General features: G+C 47.1%; 2 protein-coding genes across 3 annotated transcripts; both read right to left on the bottom strand.

The window, feature by feature from the left end:
• Window positions 1-3,250: 3,250 nt before the first annotated feature.
• Window positions 3,251-14,837, bottom strand: vps39 (VPS39 subunit of HOPS complex). 2 transcript variants are annotated; one of them, XM_079369864.1, is made up of 24 exons: window positions 14,205-14,837; window positions 13,791-13,856; window positions 13,625-13,689; window positions 13,467-13,509; window positions 13,236-13,330; window positions 12,778-12,876; window positions 12,601-12,693; window positions 12,192-12,375; window positions 11,219-11,339; window positions 10,558-10,678; window positions 10,230-10,359; window positions 9,968-10,110; window positions 9,718-9,858; window positions 8,696-8,837; window positions 7,923-8,009; window positions 7,303-7,376; window positions 7,017-7,233; window positions 6,803-6,931; window positions 6,483-6,585; window positions 5,700-5,745; window positions 5,460-5,609; window positions 5,166-5,300; window positions 4,046-4,137; window positions 3,251-3,958 (listed from the first exon to the last, which is right to left on the bottom strand). In XM_079369864.1, exons 1-24 carry the CDS (start codon window positions 14,275-14,277, stop codon window positions 3,877-3,879), a joined length of 2,631 nt encoding a protein of 876 aa, XP_079225990.1. In that variant the 5' UTR covers window positions 14,278-14,837; the 3' UTR covers window positions 3,251-3,876. The 2 variants fall into 2 exon arrangements, with proteins under 2 accessions (XP_079225990.1, XP_079225991.1); XM_079369865.1 differs by having other exon boundaries at window positions 10,230-10,356; window positions 14,205-14,836.
• A 282-nt stretch (window positions 14,838-15,119) lies between these two features.
• On the bottom strand, window positions 15,120-23,885 carry LOC306840528 (transmembrane protein 87A-like). Its single transcript, XM_079369871.1, has 20 exons — window positions 23,676-23,885; window positions 22,756-22,813; window positions 22,088-22,185; window positions 21,808-21,924; window positions 21,645-21,692; window positions 21,514-21,555; window positions 21,297-21,423; window positions 21,117-21,178; window positions 20,681-20,864; window positions 20,498-20,597; window positions 20,313-20,406; window positions 19,979-20,050; window positions 19,763-19,871; window positions 19,430-19,488; window positions 19,251-19,354; window positions 19,094-19,170; window positions 18,643-18,707; window positions 18,302-18,354; window positions 18,017-18,047; window positions 15,120-17,864 (listed from the first exon to the last, which is right to left on the bottom strand). The coding sequence occupies exons 1-20, from the start codon at window positions 23,784-23,786 to the stop codon at window positions 17,823-17,825; spliced, it is 1,653 nt and encodes a 550-aa protein (XP_079225997.1). The 5' UTR covers window positions 23,787-23,885; the 3' UTR covers window positions 15,120-17,822.
• Between the last annotated feature and the right edge of the window lie 751 nt (window positions 23,886-24,636).

Here is a 24,636-nt window from a genome sequence, read left to right as displayed (position 1 = left end):
CTTTGTGATGTCATGAAGGGGAGGGGCTACTGCCCTTTGTGATGTCATAAAGGGAACATCTCCAAAAGGCAGCATTTTCTATCTATCAAAAGAGGGAATACAAAGCCCAAAAATAAATCCTAGAAGAAAATCATTCGCCTTCTTCTCTGTGCTCTCAATCTTGTGGTTTCAGTTTTTTCTAATTAGAACTTGAAGTGCCGTTAGCTCATGTGGTTCTGATGTGTTTGTCATGTTGGTTGGATTAGTTTTTTTCTCTCAGGTAACTTCTCCTACGCAGAGCATGTCAGGTCCTCCTGAGTTATTTCTGGAGATAAATATCAGAGCATTACCCCGCAGCATCCAGGCGAAATGTCAAGTTTCAGTGACTAATCCCTCCGAATCAAAGAGCGAGAGACGCAACACGAACAGCATCGATGATCACCATCCTCATTTCTTAACCCATGAAACGATCCTCAATCAAACCTGCTTCTGTTTTAGTAACGCTAACAGGGGGGGGGGGTCTTTCTCAGATATATCAGGCAACATCAAGCTGATCGATATGAAACTAAGACGGCTTCAAGACATCTACGTGAGCCGCTGAAACTTCCTGAATAGACTCTCTTCTCCCAGCAGTGGAGAGCAGCCCTGCAGCCTTCTGCCCCGCTGGAGGGCTTCCATGGAGCTGACCAATCAGAAGAAAGTGGGGGTGGGGGGCCTTAAAGGCTTATGCTCCCACTCAGGTCATGGTAACTAGATACTAACTCCACTGACTGTCAGACGTGTCACTTTAACTAAACTAGCATCGCTCCATGGAGTGATCCTGCCATCCCAACCCTGCGACCCCCAAAATAAACAGGAACAGATGGAAGTTTGTGCACCTTGAAAACCCCCTCATCACATCCTCGTTGTTATAATCTGCTCTGTTTACACTAATGAGTCCTGCGTGGAAACCGAGGAGCTATTTGAATTTTCCTGCCAGCTCTGCAGAACATAAAGCCGAGCTGGGCCGAGTCAGACTCCTGCTGGGTCACAGCTTCCAACTGGTACATCTTTTCCATTTGCACACCAGTGCTCCCCTCCAAGACATTACAGCATCCAAGACTCATAAAACACACACACACTCATTCACACACTCGCTCAGAGTACAATGATTTGGAGCAGGGTGAGTTATTCACTTTCTCTCCCTGCCTTATGTACAGCGTTTTTTTTTAAGGATCTCAGGATCATGTTGGATCTGCTTCGATCTGATCCAAACTTAGTCTGCCAGGTTGTGGGGAGGATTTTTGGGCTCAGTCCCCTCAGTCTCCCTGCCCAGACGAGGTAGTCATCAGGATCCTGGAGACCGGTTGGCACACTCCACCGTGAGGTTGTGTGACTGCGTGTGTTGCTGAGCAGTCGGGTCGTTGTTATTCTGTTACTCCAGCTGGCTCGGCCCGGCCCGGCTCGGAGGAGGAGGGGTAACTAACAGGACGAGGTACAGTTTGGGTATTCTCCTGTTCCCCAGCCCCGACAATAACGGGCATATCAGGGATCAGGAGTGAGGTGTCTGTCGAGTGCATCGCTTTTATTAAAGGTGTTTGATGCAGCAGTCACTCAGACTCCAGGGACCGGAGGGTCGCCTGTTGGTTGGTCTGGTAGCTGGAGAGGTGCCGGCTCACCTCCTCAACACTGCAGTTACTCACTCTGACATGTTTTGGACAGTCCGTAAGATCCAGGTTTGTGCATAATCAGCTCCAGCAGCAGAAAGCTTTACAGACCCATGCAGAGCTGGCTAAACACTGAAGCTACAGTGTCCACCACATGCAGAGCTGGCTAAACACTGAAGCTACAGTGTCCACCACATGCAGAGCTGGCTAAACACTGAAGCTACAGTGTCCACCACATGCAGAGCTGGCTAAACACTGAAGCTACAGTGTCTCTACATGCAGAGCTGGCTAAACACTGAAGCTACAGTGTCTCTACATGCAGAGCTGGCTAAACACTGAAGCTACAGTGTCCACCACATGCTGACCTGTGTGAGAGGAGGGGGCGGAGCCAGACAGCTCTCTGTGATGATTAGAGTTTAGACTGCAGTACTCGTTTTAAACACTAGGGGGCAGAGTTACAGACTGCTCCTTTAATATTCTTCACTTTGTTTCCTCGTCATTTTCACGTTCACTCACTCGGCGAATAAAATCTGTTTAATTATAATAATAATCTGCAGACAGCGAGTTCTCGTCACACAGACACAATCAGGAGTGGAAACATTTCTTTATTACTGATTTCAGCCCGGACAGACAGACGAGTCCTCAGAATCACACCAGAACTCTGTGATTAACCCTTTCTCACACACGCACACACACGCACACACGCACACACACACACGCACAGAGGATTACTCAGAGAAACAGTCTTAGCAGAGAATGAGTGCAAACCTTTGGAGCAGAAAGAGCAGATGACGGAAATGCTACAACTTGAGGGGAAAGGTGAGCGTTGCGTGTCACACAGAGGAAATTTATACATTCATTGCTTGTTTTTTTGTTTTTAAATTACAAATGGGGAATCCTGCTTATTAAATCCCAGCAAACATACGTCATCGTCCCGTTTCTTTCGTGTGACATTAAAACCCGACCCAAGTGAATGTGTGACGTGACGATTAATAAAACAGGACAGGTTCATTTTAAAGTGCTGAGCGATGCGACCGCTTTCAACGTGACTCCTGAAGGAACCAATAAAAACTCAGAAACGCTCTCGTGTGTCTCTCTCTCTCTCTTTGTGTCGAGACTTCTGCTGTAACGTTGGAGGACGTTAATGAAGAACAAAGTTAGAGGCCATGAGATGGTCGTCAGGGAGCGACACGTTCACGCCTCCTGTGAGTCTGTGTGTAAGGAGGTTTACTGCAGGATGTAGAGCAGGTTGTGTATCACACTTCCATTGTCAGAAACATTTGAGTTACATATTAAAGAGTCGGCAGCTTCCTCCTACTAAATAAAACTCAGTCTTCTCCTGAAGTGAAGCTGCTGCTTTGTCCCTGCTGGGCCTCCGTACATGTGACTGAGTCTGCAGAGACTCTGTCCTCTGATTGGATGTTACTGTTTCGGTTGATTCGGGACGTTTCTGGGCGGAGCTGGTGTGTCTCCTCCAGCCAATGACAGCGCAGCAGGTGAGTTCAGGTGTAAGGTGGTGGTCTTGCCCGCCCAGTCTAAGACCGAGGACCTTTAAAACGTGATCTTCAGACAGAGACTGAGTGAGCGCCTCGGAGCGGCTGTTAAAATGTTGAACCATCTGACTCTTTATATATTTTTCTTCTTCATAAACTTTTAATGGGGAGCAAAATAAAAAGAGACATAAAGACGCTGCATGTTAGAGACTTCACACACGCTGAATGACGCTGGGTGTGTTTAAATTAAACACACAGTCTTAAGTAGTGGTGCATGCTAACAGAACCGTGACGCGAGTACAATCTTCAGAGTCACTAAAGGCATTTAAAGAAACTCCTGCAGAGCGGATATGGCAGATAAAGCAGAGCTTGAGGCGTACGCAGTGTTAGACAGGAGGGCTGGAAGAGTGAAACCTTCGACCGACGCTCCTCTGCATGGACGCGTCTGAAGAAAAGCTCCCATGCTCCGTGGAGGCGGCGTGCAGGGCGGAGGATCCCTTCATGTGTAACAGTGGCACGTGCTTTTTTTTTTTTTTTTTTTTTTAAATGTCAGACTCCTGATTTGTCCCCGACCTCGACGTTCCTCCTGCTACTTCATGCACAGAGAGAAAGAAAAGTGGGTCCAGTTCTGTCCGTACCCGAGTTCTTTAAGGCGCTTCACAAAACAAGCATCCGAGTCTGTGAAGGACTCGAGCTCCTCTTCTTCAAAGACCGCCGAGGGGAGGGGCTTCACGGGCCGCGTGTCAGGGAATGGTCCGTTACTGCTCCGTGGGACAGGCGGTGCGATCTTTGCAGCAGAAGTAATGCACCACCACGCCGTTGGGATATCTGGCAAACGCACTGGAAGAAGAGAGAGAGAGAGAAAGCTCGACTGTGAGATCTCCTCCTCGTGTTTGTGAAACCCACAGAGCAGCGTCTCGTCTTTACCTGTTTCCGATTTTCTTCTTGCAGACTCGGCAGGTTTTTTCTTCTGTGATGACACATTTGACCTGCTGGTGGAAGATTCGCTCCTCCTGCACCTGAACACACAAAACATGCAGACAGAGCAGAGACAGGAAGTCAGAGCGTCGTGGGGATGTGTCCGTTCTTCATTCGTTTTGACTTCACCACATGGCTCATCTCCCAGAATGCATTTCTCCTGCAGCCCCACAACCATCAGATCTGCAGAGGAGACTGTTCACCTAGAACACAATCTGGGACAATCAATCCTGACCCATCTTTCATCATTAAGAAGAGAAGAAGAGTCGACACAGTGCGGCTGAAGAGCGCTGAGCTGCAGAGACTCACTTTGCTTTACGTTTGGATGAATGTGCTGCAGCACAGCCGTCTGCCAACCACAAATCAACAGCTCGCTGTTTCATCCACCTGATAACTGCTCTCATATCTGGCAAACCCAGGGGCGTCCAAAACGGCCTTCAAAGCCCCGCCTACCTTCTCTGGTCCAATCAGATCCAGAGCATTCAGGAGCAGAATCTAAAGTTAGAAGGAGGACAGACTGGCTGCTGCATTGTTGTCAGAGAAGCTTCAACACAGCAGGTTTCCTTCATGATCACACAGGAAGAGAGCAGCTCTCTGATTGGCTGACTGATCACACAGGAAGAGAGCAGCTCTCTGATTGGTCCTTTTTAAGTATCAGTGTTTTACTTCAGATCTTTTCCAGCAGCTTCGTTGTCTCTGTGCATCTTGGAGCTCACACAGGAATTTGGCCAGAAAGTGAAGCTGGAAAATATTCCCGGCTTTCTGCGCCCGCTCAGTCTGAGTTTGTGAGAGCGTGGGCGGAGCATCAGAGGGGGCTCATTTCCCCCATTACGAGTCAGTGTACCATCAAAAGAGTGATCAAGTCAAGTCGTTTCATCATATTACTGTTACATAAACAGAAGGAAGAAGAAACTTCTGATGGTTCAAATCTTCAACATTGAAATGATCAAACTCTCCTGACCTTATATCCTTATGCTTTGTGCCGGAGACGAGCCCAGAGAGTGATTTACTGGCCTCATGCTGAATGAAACCCTCGGTTTATAAGACGGGGGGGGGGGGGGGGACTCACCCTGAGGAACTCGGCCTGCAGCAGACTCTTCAGCACCTGGTTGCAGCGTTTCCTCTGAGCCTTCTCCTCCAGCACGCTCTCCAGGAAAACCCGGATCTCTCTGATCTGAGTGTTGGCCGGCAGCAGGTTGATGGCCTGGAAAACACAATCAGGCCGGCTTGTTTGAACGCTGAGGACCAACAACATGCAGTTACAACTCTTCTATTAAGAGAGGAAGGCTCGGGGATCTATGGGGGGGGGGGGGACAGAAATCTTTTCTGCTCCTCCTTCTTGCTCCTCCTCACGAGTTTTCACCTTGGTGGTGTTGAGCTTGCTGTGGTGCAGCTCCAGGACGTGCAGCGCCGCCTGGAGGTTGGCCTGAGGCTCGGACAGCTCCATCTTGATTGGCCCCAGACAGTGGACGTCAGGAGGCGACAGGTACATCCGCAGGAGAGACAGATACACCTGCAGGGACGAAACACATTTATTATATGTAACGTTAACTTTGGACAGACCTTCAAAAATGAAACTGAATATTTAATAAGAGCCACTTACATCTTTATTCCCGTCGACTGAGCTGCTGTAGTGTCGGTGACAGTATCTGCAGAGCAAACACACAAAATGAGGAGAAAACATTCATGTTGGCCCTCAGTCAGATATGAGAGCAGTTATCAGGTGAACAGGTGTTGCAGCGATGGAAGCGGGCAGTGGAACTGCTTCAGATAGAAGTGATTGTACCCGAGCTAAAAAGCCTCTGCATGTTTCTAATAAGCTCCAGCAGCTGGCTAAACACTGAAGCTACAGTGTCCACCACATGCAGAGCTGGCTAAACACTGAAGCTACAGTGTCCACATGCAGAGCTGGCTAAACACTGAAGCTACAGTGTCCACCACATGCAGAGCTGGCTAAACACTGAAGCTACAGTGTCCACATGCAGAGCTGGCTAAACACTGAAGCTACAGTGTCCACCACATGCAGAGCTGGCTAAACACTGAAGTTAGTGTCTCTACATGCAGAGCTGGCTAAACACTGAAGCTACAGTGTCCACCACATGCAGAGCTGGCTAAACACTGAAGTTAGTGTCTCTACATGCAGAGCTGGCTAAACACTGAAGCTACAGTGTCCACCACATGCAGAGCTGGCTAAACACTGAAGTTAGTGTCTCTACATGCAGAGCTGGCTAAACACTGAAGCTACAGTGTCTCTACATGCAGAGCTGTGTGAGAGGAGACTTCTTAATGCTGTTTCAATCTTTAGTAAAGTCACTCTCTTTAAATCAGTCGAGTTAAATGTTGTGTGTCCGGTGGTTTCTTGTTGTTGTTTTAGAGGGTGACTCACTCTTCAGCCATGCGGGTGTCTTTCAGGATGTGCACGTAGATGAACAGCGCCTGCTCGTGTTTCCCCATCCGACCCAGAAGCAGAGCGCGCTCCTCCAGAAGGCCTACGAGACGGAGAGCAAGGTCATGACCCCAGCCTTCAGCTCAAACACATCGCTCCACTTTGAACATGAAGTAAGAGGAAACAGAAACACGTCTGCTGAGCTCGTCGTCATGCAGCAGAATCTGATTCTCTTTGTTTAAATGTTTAGGACGTTCCCATCACCTCAAAGGACATTTAACTGAAACATCATCTTCACCATCTTTCCTCCTGACTCTTACCATCGAAGGGAAAGTCGCTGATGAGTCTGGCGGGTTCATAACTGGTGGAAATATCCAGAAACGACAGCAGCTTGTTCCGAAACTCGCCCAGATCACCTTCCTCCTTCCCCGCAGCAACAGCTGGAACACCTGCAAAGATCAGCCAATTCATCTGCAGGTGGATCAACGAAGCTGCAAACACTGTGAGCATGTCCCTCTCTGTTGCTGCTCGTACCTTCAGGCAGAGAGTTGAGGTACTGCTTCATGAGTCCCTGCACCCGCTCCAGGTAGAGCTGGATCAGCACGTTGTGAAACTCGGGGCCCTTGTCGTCCCACACGTAGATGATGTGCTCCAGGTACGGGATGGCGAGCTCCTTGAAGCCCTCCTTCAGGAAGTTCAGCACCTTGTCCCGGGGCAGAGTCTCCACCTCCGTCAGGTCCTCGGTGAAGATCTGAGGAGAGGACAGGCGTCGTGTGAGCTTCACGTTATTACTCTTCATCTGCTGAGAGAATCAACTCACCTTCAGTCCGTCCTCAGGACAGATCTTCAACACCCAGGGAGAAAACTCAAAGATGATTCCTAAATTCTCCACTCCTGTGTGCAGGAAGCAAAAACAGACATGATTCAAAGTGAAGTCAGAGAGTGGAAGAACGTGAATCTGCCTTTAACCGTGCATTAAGACGGACGGAGCCGCGGCCGCCTGGGGGAGAAGCTAAAAGATGATTTTAGGAGGAAAAAGCATAACAACAGGTTGAATGTGGAGCACGGAGGAGAAGAGCTGAATTCACTCAGACAGCGGGCCCCTCTCGATGCCAGCTCCTGCAGCCTCATGTAGGGCAAAGAGATTTATTTCAGATTTATTTTTCAGGAGAGGTAGGAGAGCAGATCGAGTTTTAAATCAGGGAAAGAGAGAGAGAGAGCAGGGAACGAGTTTGTCATGTATTCATATTTAATGTCTGTCCTTCCTTATGTGACAACTCGACCCCGTTTGTTAGTAAAGCTGCCTGTGAGGCCTTTTGACTGGCGTCCAGTGATCCTTCATTTGTCTGGTGTCAGTGCTGAAGGGGGGGGGGGGCCCTGTTGAACTGAGAAATCAGCGCTGACACTGGTTAAGTTGAAACAGACCTGAGGTGTCCTTACCCAGTCTTTGCAGGTACTGCACCGTTCGCTCGTGGCCCTTCAGGGGAGAGTTGGCCTTGGTGGACTGATCCAGCAGAACCTGCAGAGCTGCAGGAGGTCAAACACAGGGAGGAGGAGGAGGAGGAGTGAGCTGCTGCGTTACATAATTCAGCTGTCAACAGAAAGAGGATGAAACGCCAGCTCTGTAAACGGGAACAGCTGGTTTGAATCGCGGAGAACGAGAGGCAGACGTGAGCAGCAGGTCGATTAAGAGCAGCTGTACTCACAGCGAGCACGGCCCAGAATCTGCCACCGAGCGAACGACACTGTGATCTACGAGGATGACGAGTCAAACAACCACACGCAGGGGAAAGCTCCTCTGACAGAGCGAGCGTCCTGAACGCTCCTGACAGAGGAGAAGACGCTGAGCCCGTCTTTAAATACCAAACCCCAGATTCAACATCCAATCAGAGAGCCAGACTGGAAACACATGTGTTGGCTTTTATTGTTGTCGTGCTGAGGCCTATAACCGATACACCACAGGAACAAATTACACAGATATCAGTCTTTATCCTGTTGCTGCCTGGTGATTAAACTTCCTCCAGCACGTCTGACGTCAGAAGATTCACTTTTAAAAATGGAATTCAATTAAATTCTAACAGCACAAAAAACACAGAAACACACTTCCTGCTCCCCCCACACACAGCTGTGCAAAAGTGCTGGGAGTCTGACTGATGGGGTGTGTGTGTGTGTGTGTGTGTGTGTGTGTGTGTGTGTGTGTGTGTGTGTGTCACCTTTCTGGTGCAGGCCCTTCTTCTCATAGAGGATAATGAGCTCGCTGTACTTGTGCGCCTTCTTCAGGACGTACTCGCTCTCCTCGATGTGGCAGTGGTTGTTCTCCAGGCGGAGGAGAGGAGACACCAGGGCCACGTTGGTCTGAAGCAAACACAAACAACAAGCTCATCTTTAGTTCAGCTAAAACTACAGACACAATCTAAAGTTAAACAGGTTTCCTTCATGTCTGATCACAGAGGGAGAGAGCAGCTCTCTGATTGGTCAGTTACCTCCTCGCCTTACAAACAGACGTGTTTACTCTCTGACATTTAAAGTCTTGTTCCTCAGTACATGGGATCCAATGAGCGTGTGGATGCAGTCAGGATGGAGGGATCGTGGGTTGCCATGGTTTTTAGATTGACAGCTTCAGACCTCACAGTCAAACACGGAGCTCTTCGGGCTCTCGTGGAGGGAAGTTAACTGCTCTGAGTTTCTGTGTTTGGCTCGACTTAGTCGTGATCTAAAGCTTTATTACGCTAAGTGGCCGCTGAAGAGCGCCAAGCTCAGACTTTGATCAGGAAACATCAACATTTGGATTGGGCTCCCTGACAGCTGCACTTTGGATGTTAGAACGATGACATCAGAGCGAGGTGATTGGGTGAGGCATTATTTATACTTACTGAGGGAGAGAGTGAGATCACTCAGCTGACTGATAGCAGCACAGTTATTGATTTTAAGTTCCAGATTCAGAGCCAATTCTGACTCAAATGTCTCCGTTACTTAAAGCTGCAATCTGCAGAATTTTAAATACAGTTAGTGAGCCGTGTGTTTGTGCATGCTCTGAGTGTGTGTGTGTGTGTGTGTGTGGAGCTCTTTAGTGGAATCAATGTGCATTACTTAAGAAGTGATGACGGATGACCTCTGGCTGCTTGTTCGTGGGTAAGTTGAGGTTTTAATGACTGAACTCCTGCACACGTGTCACACAGAGCTGTGAGTGATAAATCACAGCTGAGACACGTGAGGATGAAGGTTCTGGCCTTACGTGCAGGTAACACTTCAGGAGGGTCGTGTCGATGATCTGCAGCAGTTTTTTGCGGCTCTTGATGGTCGGCGTTCCCTCCATGAGCGGAGACGTCGTGGAAGGATCCGAGTCGTTGAGCTGTTTCACCAGGTGGCTGCGTTTCTGAGACACACCGAAAGACAAACATCATGTAGAATACAAACAGTGGAGCCTCGTTCTCTAACCTAAAGGGGTAGCATAAACACACACACACACACACATACACACACACCTGGGTGAGGTAATCGATGAGAGCCAGGTGAGCCTTCTCCAGCTCAGGCCCGGACAGCGTGGGCAGAGGGTTGGGATAGTGAAGCTGTTTGCGATAGTCTGACGGGAGCAGGTCAGGATACAGGCCGATGACATGAGTGGGATCTGCAGAGCGCAGGAGGGGAGAGGTTACCTGCGACTCACCTGAGCCGCTTTCATAAGTCCACATCAAGTCGAACACACAGACACAGAAATGAGGCGAGAGAGAGAGAGAGAAGCTCTACCTGTGCCGAGTTTGGCGAACACCTGCATGGAGTCATCAAACCTCTTCTGGCAGAACAGGTTGAAGGCGTAGAGATTCTGGATGTGATGAATCTGCTGCTTCTTATCTCCGTCAGAATCGTCCTTCATCTTCTGACACAAATGACAAAAACATGTAAGCAAGCAGAAAGTCTCCGCTTGAGTTTCAACAGCGTTTCTTCTTCCAGGGGAAACGCCCCGGGAAACTCAACGACTCTGAGAGAAAGTTTGATCCTCTGAGCTGAAGCACTAATTGAATCCTGAGGTCTGATAATGATGTTTCATGGTGAATCAGGGCGTTGTTGTGCTCACCGCCAGCTGCAGAGCCAGCTCAAACTGCTTGTCCTGAAGAAGCTGCCGGATCTGGCTGGCGATAGACACGGGCACCAGGCGCCACACAAAATGGTTGCTGGCGACGTAGACGATGTTTTGCCTGCAGAGACGAAGAGGAAAAAAACAAGATAAGAGTGGAACCAAAATGTTTTCTTTGTTCGGAGGAACCTGCGGTATCACGGGGAAACAGAAACCAGGAGAGCCAGCTGGCAGAAAACAAAACACCGACAAATGATCGACATCCTGAAGAGCTGCACGTTGCTATAAACCACTTTCACATCATTTCAGTGGACTTTTATGAATGGACTCTTTAAACAGCAGAAAATCTCCAGGGCTGCAGGTGTAGATACTAAAAATAATCAATCAGCGACACATCAGATCGGTTAACGAGCACGCTGACGAGCTGCTGCTGAATAAACACATCTGTGACAGCAGCAACAGCGCCCCCTCCAGCCTGAACATTTGTAACTGCAGGGGGACACAGACTGCACGCACAGTATCAGACACACGTTCAGAGTCGTCATGGAAACGACAGGCAGTCACTTGATTGGGTGAGATGTGACTGACGAGCTAACTCCAAGAATGTAAACAAATCAGCCCGAGTGTTAGACAGGAAGTAGGATGAGACGTGGGCGCTCACCCTGCCGAGGTGATGAAGCGCGGCCTCTGCAGCTCCACACTCTGCACCAGCAGCCGAGGCTCCACGGTGCGGATCTCCACGTACCGAGGAAGAACGGCGATGATGTACGGAGGCTGGTGCTCTGAGGACGTTTGGAAAGAGAAACAGTGTCAGATAAGATTAGCATGAAAAGCACACGGAAGACAAGGAGCAGCAGGGATCAGTGAGTGGACGTTCTGTTTGTTGAGAAACGCTGATAAAACGATTCAGCTGCGATGCTTTTGAAAGGTGCGTCTGTATTTTACACCTCCAGGCTCACGGGGCAGGACTTTCAGAAGGGAACAGGCCCGAGGTGGTGTTCTGGATCCTGCCTGGACCACGTCCACAGGCCCTTCAGTTAGGCAGCTGGTCCTGCTAATACATGCAAACTATTAGAAACGGATGCCTCGAGGCTTCGCTTCCCTCTCGTATGGTTCCTCTTTTGCCCTCCAACGAGGCGCCTTGAAAAAACCTGAGCGCTCAGATGCATCACTTCTGTCACCGAGCTCATCAGTAACCCAGAGCGGCAGCGTCTGAGTCATCAACTTAAAAAAAAGAACGGATCCTTATTTACGTCTGGCTCTCTGACACAGCAGCGCCGCTCAGACAGAGTGGAAACAAAGACAGACAGAGAACGGAAAACTTAAAGATACAGACAGACAGCATTCAGGTCAATCCATCCATCACCTGTTTGTTCTCAAGGTCCCATGTGATCCTGGACTTATTCACACATCCTCTTTTGTGTCTGATCAGGAAATAAACGCTCTAAAAGATAAAACAGCGAGTGCTCTAAAGCCTGGAGGAAAGGACTGTTCTGTTCTGTGTGGACGACTCAAAAAGAAAAACATCAATCAACAACTGTCGATAAAAGATGATCCTCTCGAGGGAATATACATCAAAAATACTAAATATTATAGAAGACGGAAGTGATCGGGACACGGCGGATGTTTCTCACCCATTGCGATGGGGATGTCGGTCCAGTTGATGGCGCACTTCTGGGTGCAAACGCCTTCTTCGTTCAGCACCACAGTGAGGTCGTCCTGACCAACCGCCACCTTCCCATCAGCCAGCGGGGCAACCAGAGGCTCCAGCTGTTTCCCGGTCGGGAACAGCTCCTTGATGGTGCCTCGACCGTCCATCTGAGTGGAGAGGAGAGATAGTCCAAATGATACAGAACCTGTTTATGTTATCACCTTCATCTCCATCAAAGAGAAGCAGATTCATTCACATGTCAGAGTGCAGCAGTGAGTCACCCTGCAGGAGAGCTTTTAATACATGATGAGTTTGTTTATATTTAGGAGACGGTTTTGGGGGTGGAGTTTCACTTTCAGTGAAGCTGTGTGTTATTTTCCTTCAGCACGTACCCGGATCAGGTAATAGTCTCGTTTGAAACCAACACAGATGGAGTTTTCACACCACGCCATGGATTTAGGAATATCTGGAGCACTGAAGTCTCCCTGTCAGACACAAAGGAAACATGTCACAGGACTGGAAACATGAAAAAGACGAGAACCTGAGTCACTGATGTGTTCTCATTTGACCTGCAGCTCGTGGAACTCTCTGTCCTTCCAGTAATACAGCTGCAGCTTCTTCTTCACGGCCACACACAGCCTCAGCCTTTCCTCTCCCGAGCTGGTTTGCTGAGGACGACAGAGACAGGATGTTCAACTCTTCACTTCAAATCACATCGTCCGCCATGTTTGTTCCTTTGTCACTCTCTGTCGGCGCGCAGCCCTTAAACCGTACTGTACTATTCATTTGGTGAAAAAGAATTTCCCCTCAGGGACAATAAAGTCTAAACTCTAATGATGAACATGACTGTCTTTTTTCTGATTTATTTTGGGGATTTGTTTTCCTTATTAGACCCCTTGTCGTTTTTTTCCGAGCAGCAGCCTCAGAAGGTTCTCACTGGAGGAATGTGTGAAGCGAGATGTGTTTTGGTGTGCTGGTTCTGTGTGAAGTCTTAACAGCAGGCGAGCTCGGGGGAAGTGTCTCTGACCTGCAGGTCACAGGCGAAGAGCGTGGCTCCTTTAGCTTTGGACAGGACAGTGATCTGCTGGAAGGTCAGCAGGTCATGGACGTGGATGTTGTTCTCTGCAGGACAAACAGATTCCTTTAGTTGTGTTTAGAGACTCAGTTTGAACGCTGTGTTTGTGTACAAGAGTTGAAGTCTTGAAGAGTAAACAGACTAAAGAACAATATCTGATTAATAATCTGGAGAGAGACTTACCGAGAAGACTGACGAGAATCTTGTACTGTGAGACGACGTAAAGCTGCAGAGAGGAAGAGAAAGAAAAATCAATCTGAAATCTGGAACTATTCTACATCCTTTCAAAGACTTCTCATGCTTTCTACACACAGGTGCTACATGGACGGATAATTCTGTACCTGCTGAATCTTCTTTGAGAAGTTCTTGTTGGATTTTTCCAGGGTCACCTCAAAGCGGTTGGTGCCTGAGGAAAAAGAAAACACGTTTTTATAAAAATACGTCGAAGCAGGGAGCAGCGACTGAAGGAAAACAATGACATGACACATCCGCCGGGCTCGTTCATACCTGCATCCTTCTTTATTCTGTAGAGGAGGAGATGCCCCGGCTTTGTTCCCACAAGCAGCCAGTCCTCTGAGGGCACAAAGACTCAAGATTCAGGAGGGGGGGGGGGGCGCTTACAAATAATATCACAGCAACACAAATATACAGAAGTCAGTCCTTAATACACACACACACACACACACACACACACACACAGACGTTGTGACCTTCTGACAGTTTGTGTTGTTCATGCATAGAGAGTGGAGATGGTGGGGCTAATTACATTGCAAATTAAGGTCAATCAATCTTTATTTGTATTTATTTGAGTCAATTCATAACAAGAGTTTAGTAAGGACACTTTACAAACAGCAGGCAGAGGACCTTACTGTTTGTCTGTTCAGGGTAGATTATAATTAAAGTGATAGAAGAAGAACTCACCCCAGGCAGCCAGACAGTCGATCTGAAGAGGGAGCTTCTCCAGAATCGGAACCGGTTCATACGCGTCATGCATCTTGTTTCTGTGTGTTTTCTGCTTTAATCCCGGATCTCTGTGAAGGATCAACCCGACTCAGGAAGACTCCTACCCGGACAACAGCTCACCGACTGACCGCTGATGAGTCCCGTCAGGGTGGCACGCCTTCCAGTGTCTCCATGAAACCACTGGACTGGTTCCGTGTTCACTTCTTGTTCTGATGAGGAAATCTGCTCTGCTGAACCGGTCGTTAGCTCCGCCGATTCAATCAAAACAACAGCTGATCGTTAGCTTGCTAGCTCACAAGTTAGCAATCAAAGGCTACGACATAGTATTTCCCCTCTATCTCCATGGCAACAGAAACGTGAACAAAACGGCAGTGGGTCCCTGTTAGACGAACTCAAACACCGTCCTAAAGATGTTTAGAAAAGAGTCATTAAAGCTGCATTTTCCCGTAGCCGTGAGTTTCTTGTTAGTTAGCTTAGTTTGCCTCCCGCTACTTCCTCAGTTTTGTTGACGACAGGTTTGACAGGCACGTGACGGAAGTCAGCGGACTCACGAGGAACGCATTAAAGGGCCAGTTACCAAATTTGTAGAACTCTCGCGAGATTTCCATCAAAGACGCTAAATGTTATGTCGGGTTTTATAGTTTGTTTTATATTTATTGTAATGTTAAATAATTTATCTACATGTGCCCATTTCATTTATCGTAATCTTTTCTGTGTTACAGCACACTGTAGGTTAATACAATTATTTAACTAAATTAAAAAAACGTTACTTTACAAAAACACACTTCACACACATGATGAAGAGGAGCTCTGACACTGATTTCACCTGAAGAAGAGCAGGAGATGGGACACTTGACAGAATGGCACGTGTCAAACCATGTTTTAATATAAATTTATTTGCAGGACAAACGCAAAAAGCCATACAATATCATCAGCTCACATTACAAAGCAGACATCCATAAAATTGGGCTTTAGATTCTCTCCAAAAAAAAAAAAACCCTTTATAAGACTTAAACTGATATATATTTAAAAAAAAACAAAAAACATAAATAAAGGAAATTAGAGGATCCACACATTCAGTTTGAGATTGCACGAGGACGGAGATATAACGCTGCCGGTTGAGGCGAGTTTACTTTAAATGTGAGTACGAGACGCTCAAAGGAATTTATGTGGTGAAATTGTTTTAATATTTTTCAAACTACTTTGTGCAGATTTTGGCGAGTCCTTAATGAAGCTGTGGCCCGGTGATAGCAAACACAGTGAATCACAAGTACATCTGAATTTAGGTCAAACCCCATCTGTGAGGTCGATCAATGGATTCAGTTAGAGCTAGAAAGCATTTAATTAGGGGCAACATGAAGTGGAATCTAATTACTCCTGCTATGTGAAACTGTGCTAAAAATAAACTACCTTTATTATTTCAGACTCATGACAACTTTCGCCTGAAAATTGATCTGGAAAGTTCTTTTTTTAGGGTTTTCAAAGAGGACTAAAGCGCTCGTTCATTCATCGATTAACGCTTGATAATGAGCGGCATTGGAGTCACAGTTTTAGCTGCTCGAGCTGCGGTTGTGTGCGCTCCTCTCGACGCAGAGCTTAGGATGGAACAATCATGGCTTTGTAAGATTTTAAGAGAAATAACTCGGACATTAAATTCTCCCAAAACTGAAGAAGTGTCACAAACATTTCAAGTATCCTCTCAAGGTTTTAACACAGTAACAGTAAGCCTATTTAAGTTTAAGACTCCATTAGGGCCCCAGGCAGGAAGTCATTGGGGGCCCCTTCACCGTTATATCTGTCAGTGTCCCGACTCTAACTCCTCTCTTCACTCGCAGACTGATAATTCTCTTTGTATTCCTTTGGTGATTTTCACTGACAAACTTTTGGTTTCCACAGAAATAACGCATGCAACACTTCAGATCAACGAGAGCGAGTGCTTTCAGGCGTGGCCCCCTTCGGGAGGTATCCTACGGTCATTGCAGTATTTGCACATTTTGAGCCACAGCTTTGGTTTAGAGTTCGTCAGCCCTTACCCTGCAAGCCTCTGTAAGTTTATAGTCACGATTAAGATACAGATATTATTTGTTACTGCAGCTACAAGAGATGAGCTCAGGAAATCTTCACTGGTTTTGTTTATGGTTATTGGCTGTGAGTTGTTGAAATGCATCATTAAGTTCAGACATGTCGTAGAGACGAGCGCCTCCTGGACTCTGCAGGTGAATGTTTGCAGGACAGATGGCGTCACACCTCCGGTCTGCTGCTGTCATGTGCCGCTCTCAGTTCTGTTTAAGCATCGCCTGACGTTTACGGGGGCCCACACATCCTCGCCATTCTGCAGTTTAAAATACACATTCGAACACAAGTAGCCTCAAATCATGCATCTGATGTAATGAGCTCATCGTGACCTGTGTCGTGGAACTGCTATTTGCTATTCTCGCTTCATTTCATGTCTTTCAATTTGATGGTTTTAGAAAATTTGGAGGCAAAGACAAGTGGATGTCTTCACACGGGGTTTCGAGTCGTCGTGTGCTGCGGACAAAGACGCTCATCAAGAATCTTTGCAGAAGAAAATGTCAAATTAAAAGTCTTTCTTCAGCGAGCCGTTTCTCCGTCTAAAAGTAGCTGCAACATTTACTGTGAAACTTAAACTAAAAGCCAATATAAGGCCCAGACACTTTTACTAGCATCACGATTTGACAAATAAACTCAGGTTTGGATATGTTAGATTACAGATTAAACACAGATGTCTCCCTCTCTCCCCGACGGTGCAGAAGGTCGGTACGGCTGAGATCAAACACGCTGTAAATTAAAGTTTTACCCTAATTACGCTGAAGCTCTTATTTGCATCCGCAGCCTTCGTAGAGGAACTACAATTAATTTCATTTTGTTCCATAATAAATGGAAAGAGGAGTTTTAAACTGCAGCGTGGCGAGCTTTCAGGGCCGCCGTCGTGGCGTGAAGGGTTTAGACATGAACAGGTGAGAGAGCTGCGTCCTGTTGCAGCAGCAGCTCTGTGTGAGTTCACACTAACTGAGGTCGTGTCATTGTTTGGTTACCATGGAGACGTAAAGGCTAATCTGAACGAGTCAGAGCGCTACATCCAAACTAACCAAAACATCGTCTGAACCTGATGTGGACCAATCAGAGAGCAGCAGGATCTGACGCATCCTTAAATGTTTGTGGAGCGTAAACTCCTCGTGACTCAGACGGAGCTGCTGCGACACGACGCGGCGCGGCGAAGCTCAGGGCAAAGAAACGACACACGAGAAGATTAGAATAAACACTGGTGAGAAAATGGAAAGTTCCAGTTTGTGGCACTGAAGGAGATTTTTAAATATTCATCTTCTCTCTCTCCTCCCAGAATCAACAGGCGTCTCTCGCCAGCTTATCATCAACACGTTGCTCATGCTTCACCTGTAAACACCTGTGAAATTAAATCAGGACGGAGAGCGTCTGGAGAGAGAGGTCGGCTCCGCCCACATTACTTCCTGTTTTGGGATCACTCAGAACGCGTTCTTTGCTGCCTCGATGAATTAACCTTCTTTTCATTCTCACGTCGTCTCCTCGTGTCGACCTCTACTCCATCTTTGATCGCTCCATCTTGGTTTTCAGGATTTCCTGCAAAAACAGAAATCTATCATTTCAAATCACCATATTCTGTTTTTATTTACATTTTACACAACTGTGTTTTTTTTTTTTTAATTCTGCAGTAAAAGCTTGAAGTGGAGAATCTGTGGTGATGGGACGAGGAGGTCTGACGGACTGCTTACCTCCTCCTCATCGAGCATGGCGGGCAGCGCTCTGTGAGGACAGAAAGAGGAGGCAGTGAGTTCACGTCCCGGGTCAGACCGCTCTCACTCACATCCTCTAACATGCTGCTCGTCAGGTCTTAAACCTAAATCCTTGTACCCTGGGCTGTCCTCTCTCAGGTACTTAAATCTCTTACATAAGCTGCAACAATATGACATCTTAAGACGGATTAACTTTATGAGCTTCAAACATTCCTCTGGATGCATAAAAGGCAGCGAGAGGACATCGGAGTTTACTCCACTTACACATCGACAACTGTTGTAGGAATGTTCTCCTCGACCCACTTCAGGTCCTCGTCCTGACCAAGAAACACAAGATTTCAAACATTAAAGATTGGATGGATAGATAGATAGATACTTTATTGATCCCGAGGGAAATTCAAGAATGTGAGGCGGAAAAAAACCCAACCACAGGAAAGAAGGAGACTGAGTTTATACTTTACAGAAACAGACATCTGGGTGCAAAGACACTCTGCAGATAAAATGCTACTTTGTTCCACCACCGGGGGGCGACAAAGGAGAAGAGTCTAGTCGAGAGATGTGACCTTTAAATTAATATAAAGAACAGCAAAAGAAGAAGAACTCACCTCTTTACTCAGCAGCTTCTGGGAGCCGTTGGTGTCGGGCTTTGAGCCTCTCATCTTCATCCCCTCTGAGAGAGAAATCATCTTAGATTTTAGTCCCTTATGCAATAATCAGATTATGATTAAACGCAGTTATGTTGAACATTTCTAAATAAATCTGTTCTCTGAATGAGCAGAATATATACGTTTACATTTCTTTAGTAGATTTGGTGACTTTCTGCTCCGTAACAAGAATCTGGATCTTTATTTTGACTGCAGTCTAAACGCTGCACAGAGCCGATGGTTTGTGTTCTGAACACGCAGCTTTAAAAACCTCTTGAACAACATTTTAATCTGGTTAAATGTTTTTAAATCCAATAAAAAGGACGTCAGTGTTTCTGATTTATGACGTTATGTAACCGATCCCTCGACATCGCTCTCCTGAGACATGATTTCTGTCATGTGACCTTCTTACCGAACGCCTCATTCAGCATGGGCTCCTTTGCTTCCTCTTCATCATCATCTTCATCGATCAGAGGAGAATGAGAGAACCTGGGAGATAAACACAGGAGAGTCAAACCACTGGGACGTTGGAGTCACAGACGCGGCGTGGTGCTGGGATCCTCCCTCACCTCTGGCTGTTGGCGGAGGGCCGCAGCAGCACCATGATGACCAGCAGGATGGTGGAGAACAGGAGACGCCAGAAGGCATCGTCCACCCACAGGTCGGTCCAGCCCTGCAGAGAGGAGACAGACGTCACGTCTCTTCATCCCAGAGCCAACAAGGAGCAAGACAAACACAACAAACAGACCTTCTGACAGTCGACCAGCTTGAAGACCTTGGTGGTCCAGATGATGAAGATGATGGAAGCTGAGGTTAGAAAGAAAACAACAAGAGTCACTTTTAAAAAATAATATTCAAATCACAAATAGCACAAGAAACCTTCAAATCCAAAAGGAGAAAATGTAATCATCTTCATCTTCTGCATGAAGTGAAGTTTGATAAACTAACGTGGGGGGGGGCAACATGAGGCCCTGGGGGAGGGGGGGGGGGCAACATGAGGCCCTGGGGGAGGGGGGGGGCAACATGAGGCCCTGGGGGAGGGGGGGGGGGGCACGCTCCAGCAGGCTCCACTTTAACTCACCCACGACGGTGAAGATGAGCGTGTTGGTGAAGTGCTGATACAAGGAGAGCTTGACCACGTTCCTCCGGAGCTTCAGGAGGCGCGTGGTTTGAGACAGGCTGATGAAAATGTGAACGGACATTAAGGAAAAACAAACAAGCTAAATCCATTCACAATCAAAAGCTGCTTGTCTTCTCGTTAGCTTCATGTTGCTACGCAGGGTTTAGGAAAGGATATCCACCACATGACGCAGGAGTCGATCAGCGAGAGGCTCAGATTTGCCACCAGGGCAACCGTCCCGTAGAAACCCTGCAAAAAGAAGATTCTGATGTTAGAAATGAGGAGCCTTAAAGACGGCACAGAAACTCATCATGAGCCTGGATCCACCACGCTGAGCTTCCATCGACTTATTTAAATTAAATGTTGACAGTTTACTTTGTTGTCTCTGTGTAATTTTAGCACAGCTGGATTTGATTTGTCCCCTGGTGACTAATAAAGTTTTGTGAATTGAATCGTCATAATTTGACAGTCAAACAAACCCAGGAGCTTTGAGCGAGTTGTTGATACTTACGCCGGTGACTCTCAGCACGCCTTCCACGGAGGAGAAAATCAGGTAGAGCAGACCGACAGCGACCAGCCGGTGCACCGTGGTGCCCAACCTGGGCCTGACAGAGGACAGGAGGGGAATGAAATGAGCGAGCTCTGCTGTCATGGCGGACGGGCGCCGGTGACGTGAGGAAACACGAGTTAACTCACCTGACGATACCGTAACCCAGGCTGACGATGAGGACCAGGATCCTGGCCAGAGACCTTTTGAGAGCAGAGAGGAGCTCGGCAAAAATCACGGCGCCTTGAACTGTGAAGAAAAATACAAAATAAAACAGGAAATGTGAATCGCAGAAAAGCGAGAGAAGAGTAAAGAGAGAGAGCGTCACCGACCGTAGTCTCCTTTGTAGCGGATGCTCTGGTACTCGGAGTAGAACACGGCTTTCTCCAGCATGCCCAGGATGATGACCGCACCGATCCAGAACTGGATCCGCAGCAGATCCCTCCAATAGCACGCGCACCAGAAGAGCCAGAGCGCCCCGAACAGCACGTACACGATGCACATGACCATGAAGAACTGTGACGCACACAAACAGGAAACTCTTTAAATGAGGAGAGGGCGTTTTCACAGCTGAAGATCGTTTGCTCTGGTCTGAATCATGGATTAATTAATTAATTAGCTCAAGTGTGATGGACGAGGCATGCCGACTCCTGATTGGCTGTGGCGGCTCCACCGACACGGCTCGGCTCAAGATGTAACTATGACACGTGTTTCTACAGTTTTTATCCTCTTGAATAATAATAATAATAAAGCCCACATGGATCGTACCATCATCAGAGGCCAGTCTGCTGGAGAGGAATAGTCGTGCGGTCCCTTCATCTCGACTTTCACTGGAAGAAGAAAAAACATTTTACTTCTGTGCGTCTCTTCTTTGACCTTCACAGCTGGTTTCTTTTATAACCCCCCCCCCCCCCCGGCAAAAAGCCAAAACAAACGTCTTTGTCTCACTTGTAAAAGCGAAGTTGAGCTTGTCTTCCTCCACGTCTTCGTCCTCCACTCCTCTGAACAGAGGCTGCACCTTCACGATGAAGAGGTACGGACTGTCCTCCCAGGCTTTGGCCACCGCACCGATATCCTGCAGGAGCACGTGACACACGCTCATCTATACAGAGGTTTCTTGTAAACAGACGTTTACGTCTTGAGTTGCCGTAACGTCGCGTCTTACCGGTTTGTCGGGCCAAACGACGCTCTGATTGGACGGGTCACTCTGCATGAAAAACAAAGAGCACGACGTGAAACAAACATTACACCCACACCTGACGTGAACTCAGGAGACGTTACTTCATGCTCACCCACCTTCGGGCTGCTGAGCGGCTGATAAGGGTTGAAGTAGGGATAATACACCTGAGAGAGAGAGAGAGAGGGGGGGGGGGAGAGAGAGAGAGAGAGAGAGAGAGAGCAAATGATCAGACTGAGAGCTGCTGACAGAGAGAGGACCTTAAAGCCGTCCGTCACAAACCTTTGGTAAGAAGAGGGAGGAGCAGTTCTCAAAGTACATGTAGCCCTGACTGTAGAAGCCGCTCCAGCCGTCTTTCAACATGTGGTCCATGCCGAACATGTTCATCGCTTTGTTATCCTGCACAGAGAGAGAGAGAGAGAGGACGCCGTTTACTGCGAGCTGATCTCACATTAGTAACCCTGTGATTGACAGGTGGGTGTAGCCCCGCCTCTCGTCCAATGACAGCTGGGATCAGCTCAAGCCGCCCACACGTGGTCGTCTGCTTGAAGTGAATACTCACAGGGGTGTTGAAGACCTCGTTGTAGCAAACGGAGGAGCGCAGGTACCAGCTGATGTTGTAGGCCAGGTTTCTGTCACATGACGCCGTGTCACCCTGGACTGCAGAGACACAAAGTTACTCGACACCAGGGAGGAGATTTTCTTTTGTTTTGTTCCATCTCAGACGCTGACATCGTCATCATGTCCCAAAAATGTTTTGGTTTTTTTTTTAATATAAATTGACCAGCGTTGTCGTTTCCTGTGACTCAACACGCTCGGCCGTCAGTCTGTGACCTCGCTGAACATTAAAGAGAACGATTTGAAAACGGCCTCACGTTCAGACAAGCCCTCGAAGAACGAATGTCTTCAAGGGCTGTCAAATCTTCCCCTGAAGTCACCGCTTTAATAAAACAAACCAATGTTGTTATAGTTAAAGGAGCAGTCTGTAACTCTGCCCCCTGGTGTTTAAAACGGGTACTGCAGTCTGAACTGTAAACATTACAGAGAGCTGACACACCGGCTGCTGCACTGTAACACAGCATGTTTCCTTCATGATCACAGAGGAAGAGAGCAGCTCTCTGATTGGTCCTTTCATATTTACTCTTTAAAATGGAGTCAACCTACAAACGTTTCGACAGTGGACTCGTTGACTGTTATAAAAAGACGAGGACGGCAGATCGGACTGCTTACACTTCATGAAGATGGTGGTGTTGGCGTACAGCGTCTTTCGAAACACGGCATCCTGCGTCTGAAAAACAACAACAGTGACGTCAGTGATCATCATCCATCAGCTCTGTGAGGTAACACGAGATGTGAGTGACAACACGACTGTTTGGAGCCCCCCCCCCTTCCATCCGCTCCTTCGTCCTGCATCTTATCCCATCAAGTCCAGCAGACGGCTGTTCCATCATGAGTCTGTTTAACTATTCAACTGTATTCAGGTTTTTCTTCTATGACGGATTAAGCCGGGCTCTTGAAACAAAGCAATAAGTACGGCCTTTAACCTGAGAGAACACTTGGTATAAATTGACGCTACACAAATACAGATTGATAGACAACTTTGGAAGGATTGGTATTTATGTTGAGGAGAAGCAAAAGACGATATGTGACCTCACCTGTACCTTTATACAGATGGTGTAGTCCAGGTAAATAAAAGTGATATCAAACATTATCAAAAGGCCACTGATGCACCATGTGGATGAGGTGCATGCTGCAGCTTCTCTTCAGCTGCTAAAAAACCTGAATCATATTCAACCACTACAACCCCTCTGCAAACAGATCATTATTTACATTGAGTCATAAAGAAGTAAATATTAGCAGAGGGAGCTTTAAGTGTGAGAGCACAGATAATCACCGTCCAGTGTCCTTGTACAGTCAAATGAGCTGCTGCTGGATCTGACAGGCAGGTGTATTAATATCATTATTATCACTGTTTTAAATGGAGGTCGTCGTCATGTCAGGATGAACAAACACACAGCTGTTGTCTGGTTGTGTTTTAAATGGGGAACATGAATTGTGATGCTACAGATGCTACTTAGCTCCTCGGCTAACAGCCGCTCTGTGAGGTGTTTTCACTGCACATAAAGAGGATTTAAAGGGTTAACACTCACCGAGTTGATGTCCACCTTCCATGTGGACACCTCTGCCGACGTCCCGACACGGAGAACCACCGCTAACAGCAGCAAACATGACCTGTACGTGTGTGCACCTGGCATCTTCATCTGAGCATCTACAGTCACAGACACACACACATGCACGCGCACACACACACTCACGCTCGTATCCGGCTCCAGTTCCGGTCTAAGGACGAGAATTGCATCCCTGCCCAGAACTTCATTCAGGTCGCAGGTCGATGTCAAAGATTTCTACACTGTTTCTACAACACTGTGCTCTCGTATTTTATTCGTATATCTTTACATTTCATCTACAGACACTCACTTAAGCTTATACCGAGTCTACAGAGCTCGGACAATAAGGATACTTAACTTAATTAAGTATAAACTTCACACACTTTGTCATGTGCCCCTGGAAATAAGAATTATAGCTTTTAATTCTAACACTTCCGGTATGTGTATGGAAGGGAGGCATTTCTCGGCGTAACACCTGTGTCCAGAGTGCCGCTTGCTGTAGTTCACGCTGTCTCCACCAGAGAGCGACAAAGCTCTTGAAAGTCTGTCAGTTTGAAAAACTAAAAGTGGCAGATGTCCTAGATCCAAACCTCATTAATCAACAAAATTAACACGTAAAAATATATCATAATTGATAACCTAAACTAAAAAATAAATAAATACCAGATGTGTCCTTAAACTTGTGAATTTGAAAACAGAAACTGCAATAAAATATTGAATTTGCAATGAAACCACTGATTTAGATCACAGGTAACTGTTTGAAACATAGACTGTAAAAGGCAGAAAAAGGGAATACTATGTCTGCTTTAAAAAAATAAAATAATACCAGGTTCGTAAAAGAAAAATAGACTAACTCATAAATAAAAGTGAAGCACTAAAAAGAGTAATACTATCTAGTTTATTATCCATCTAGGCTATACAATGCACTCATTGGGGGTTGCTG

The sequence above is a fragment of the Symphodus melops genome (assembly GCF_947650265.1).
Source record: "Symphodus melops genome assembly, chromosome: 19".
Lineage (NCBI taxonomy): Eukaryota > Metazoa > Chordata > Actinopteri > Labriformes > Labridae > Symphodus > Symphodus melops.
Note: the sequence above shows the minus strand (reverse complement) of the source record. Positions and strands in the feature narration are given on the sequence as shown.